This window comes from Labeo rohita, unplaced genomic scaffold (assembly GCF_022985175.1).
Source record: "Labeo rohita strain BAU-BD-2019 unplaced genomic scaffold, IGBB_LRoh.1.0 scaffold_1984, whole genome shotgun sequence".
NCBI lineage: Eukaryota > Metazoa > Chordata > Actinopteri > Cypriniformes > Cyprinidae > Labeo > Labeo rohita.
The window spans coordinates 7581-10473 of record NW_026128203.1 but is presented as its reverse complement, the minus strand read 5'-3'; the positions used below and the strand labels follow the sequence as shown (position 1 = coordinate 10473).

Here is a 2893-nt window from a genome sequence, read left to right as displayed (position 1 = left end):
ATAGAATTAAGAAAATTAATAGAAATATTATAAAACATGCTTGGAATAATACGAAAAAAAAAATGACAATAAATATATTTTTTTTAAATACATTTTACGTAATAAGCATACATTTTGTAAATAAAATTCATTTAATTTATAGCAAACAATCATGTGACTGGCCACACGAGTTTTATATAAAAGTCTACAGTGGAGAATCAAGTTCTGTGATCTTACGAACCCGGAAACACGCTACTCATGTGGCCAGTCACATGTTTGCTATAAATTATATGTATCTATCTCTCTCTCTCTCTCTCTCTCTCTATATATATATATATATATATATATATATATATATATATCTATATATATATATATATATATATATATATATATATATCTGCCTGCTTGCCCCGCCATGGATTTTCCATCCAAATCCATGCATTTTGTCACTGAGGTGATATGTCAATTTATTTTTACTGACATCCATATGAGAAACAATTACTGTCTGAATAGGGCTTAAGTAAACTATGTAATGTGAAACTGTATGTAATGTACAAAAACAAAATATACTTTGGGCTTAAAGTGTCAGCAATATGTTGTCAGTATCTAGTTTTAAATACCTGTTTTTCTGTCCTCTGTGCTGCAGCTGATACAGTGTTGTGGTTTTTATGTTCATATTTTGAACACAGCACACAAATGCATTGTTGATCAGTGATGCAGTACATTTCCAGCTGTTTCTCGTGTTCATGGCAGATCATCTCCTGCAGTCGTCCAGTGACATCAGTCAAACTGTGTCTCTTTCCTTCAAACAAACTCTCATGTTGTTCAAAGTGATTCCGACAGTAAGAGTTCAGACACTCCAGACAGGACTTGACGGCTTTGTATTTTCTTCCAGTACAAACATCACACTCCACATCTCCAGCTCCAGCGTAACAGTCAGCAGGAAGTTTGGTCGTTTTTAGTTTCTCCACCACTTCAGTCAGCATGGTGTTTGTAGCTAAAGCAGGTCTTGGTCTGAAGGTCTGTCTGCACTGAGGGCAGCTGTAGACTCTCATCTGATCCTCCTGATCCCAGCAGCCTGTAATACAGCTCTTACAGTAACTGTGTCCACAGGGAATGGCCACTGGATCCTTCAGGAGATCCAGACACACTGGACAGATGAACTCATTCTGATCCACTGAAATTCTGGCATCTGCCATTTTACTGTGTAAATACAAAGACACAAAACTGAAAATGCTTGAAATGTCATGTGTTTCTTTCTTTAAACTCAGGAAATTCACATTTCCTGTTTCTGTGTTTAAGTCATGTGTGTAAAACTGGTATGTCTGTGAGTCTGTAAAGCAGGTTCCTCATTGCTGCTCCTGTAGTGGAGTCACACACACATTAGAAATGACTGCAGATTCAAATGCACAAATCCCGTCATATGAAAGATTGTACATTGATAAATGTGCCAGCAGAAAACAATCGTCATTTGAATATCACGCCCCTAAAAACACCTCGGTTTAGAAGTCTTGCCCCTAGAATTTACAACACAGAGAAACGTAACCCAGCCAAAAACAGGAAGTAATCTCATGAAAGTGAAATTGATCTTTCTCTAAAAATACCCTTAACTCTTTAAATTGCAAACAATGGCATTGATTTGTAAGCATATTAAATACCAGTAAACATAACAAAACATTTACAAACAATAGAAACACTACATAGCCTATTTAGTTCCTTAATCCACAACAAAACCTTTAAATTAATGGTATTACAGAACAAGAATGAAACAATGAGAAGATATAAAATTTTATATTAAACTACAAAGTAAAACACAAATTAAGCTATAGTGGCATTCATTATAAACAGAATAGAGATGTCAAGCTAAAATGAATTTATTAAAGTGAAACTAAGCAGCATTTTAGTTTGATTAATAGCTGGAACGTCAAGTTAGCAATGCTGAAATGTGTGTGTGCGTGTGTGTGAGGTAACAAGGCGATCAGTTGCATTTAATAAAATAAAGATTAAAAAAAAGTTTGTTTTACTTTTATTAAACTGTTAATTATTTAAATGGAAACATATTTTCTGTAGCCTTGTTTATTTTATTCCTTTTATAATTTCTGTTTTTCTTCATTCACAGAAGCGCTGCAGGTATGTGATGCAATGATGTGAGTGTGAATTCTCATGGTCTGTTCTTCATACTGCTATGTGCATACAAAGCTAAAGACCCGAAAAAAAAAAAAAACAATGTTCGCTCACGTCCATATTGATAGATTGCAAGTTTTGCGTAGAAACAACCATACGCCCAATTTTCTGTCGTATGTTTGTTTGTTTCATAAATGAGGCCCCATTGACACTCACACATGCGCATAGAAAGAGCACAGCACTTTTAAAATTGTTCAAATAAAATAAATATACTAGTTTTCTTAAAATTGTTATGGGTTTTCTTTGGTTATTTGAAAAATAATATAAAATGACATTCAGTGGATTTTAAACGGAAGTCTACTAGACGTCCTGAATGGCCGCTGGGCATCCTGTGGACATCAATGTCAGTGCAAAGTGATGTTTATTTACAGTGTGCCATTGAAAGATAAAAGCAATCCAGTAGTAAGATTATTTATACAAGTGCTCAGTCCAAAATCTAAGTATCAAAAAAAAACAAAAAAACCTAAAATTAGCAAACAGGTATCCTCAATATACAGCCATATAGAAAATGCTCACAGCACCGCAGCAGCTCACTTGCACTGAACTTGTTAAACAAGTAGTAGTGATGGGTCATTCTTGAACGATTCATTCATTTTAAACGAATCTTTAATATGACTCGGAACAAATGAGTCGCCTCAGGGAGTGATTCGTTCAGTCGCGCATGCGCAACATTCTAGTAGGTTCTGTACTGGAATTAGTTCACCTGTTTCGAGTTTTCGGGTTTTTG

At 34.8% G+C, this 2893-nt stretch overlaps 1 protein-coding gene across 1 annotated transcript; it reads right to left on the bottom strand.

The window, feature by feature from the left end:
* Nucleotides 1-602: 602 nt before the first annotated feature.
* LOC127159197 (E3 ubiquitin/ISG15 ligase TRIM25-like) lies at nucleotides 603-1194 on the bottom strand (the record flags this gene model as incomplete). The annotated part of the gene is made up of 1 exon (XM_051102097.1): nucleotides 603-1194. A coding segment is annotated over exon 1 (579 nt), but the record flags the coding sequence as incomplete, so codon positions are not given.
* Between the last annotated feature and the right edge of the window lie 1699 nt (nucleotides 1195-2893).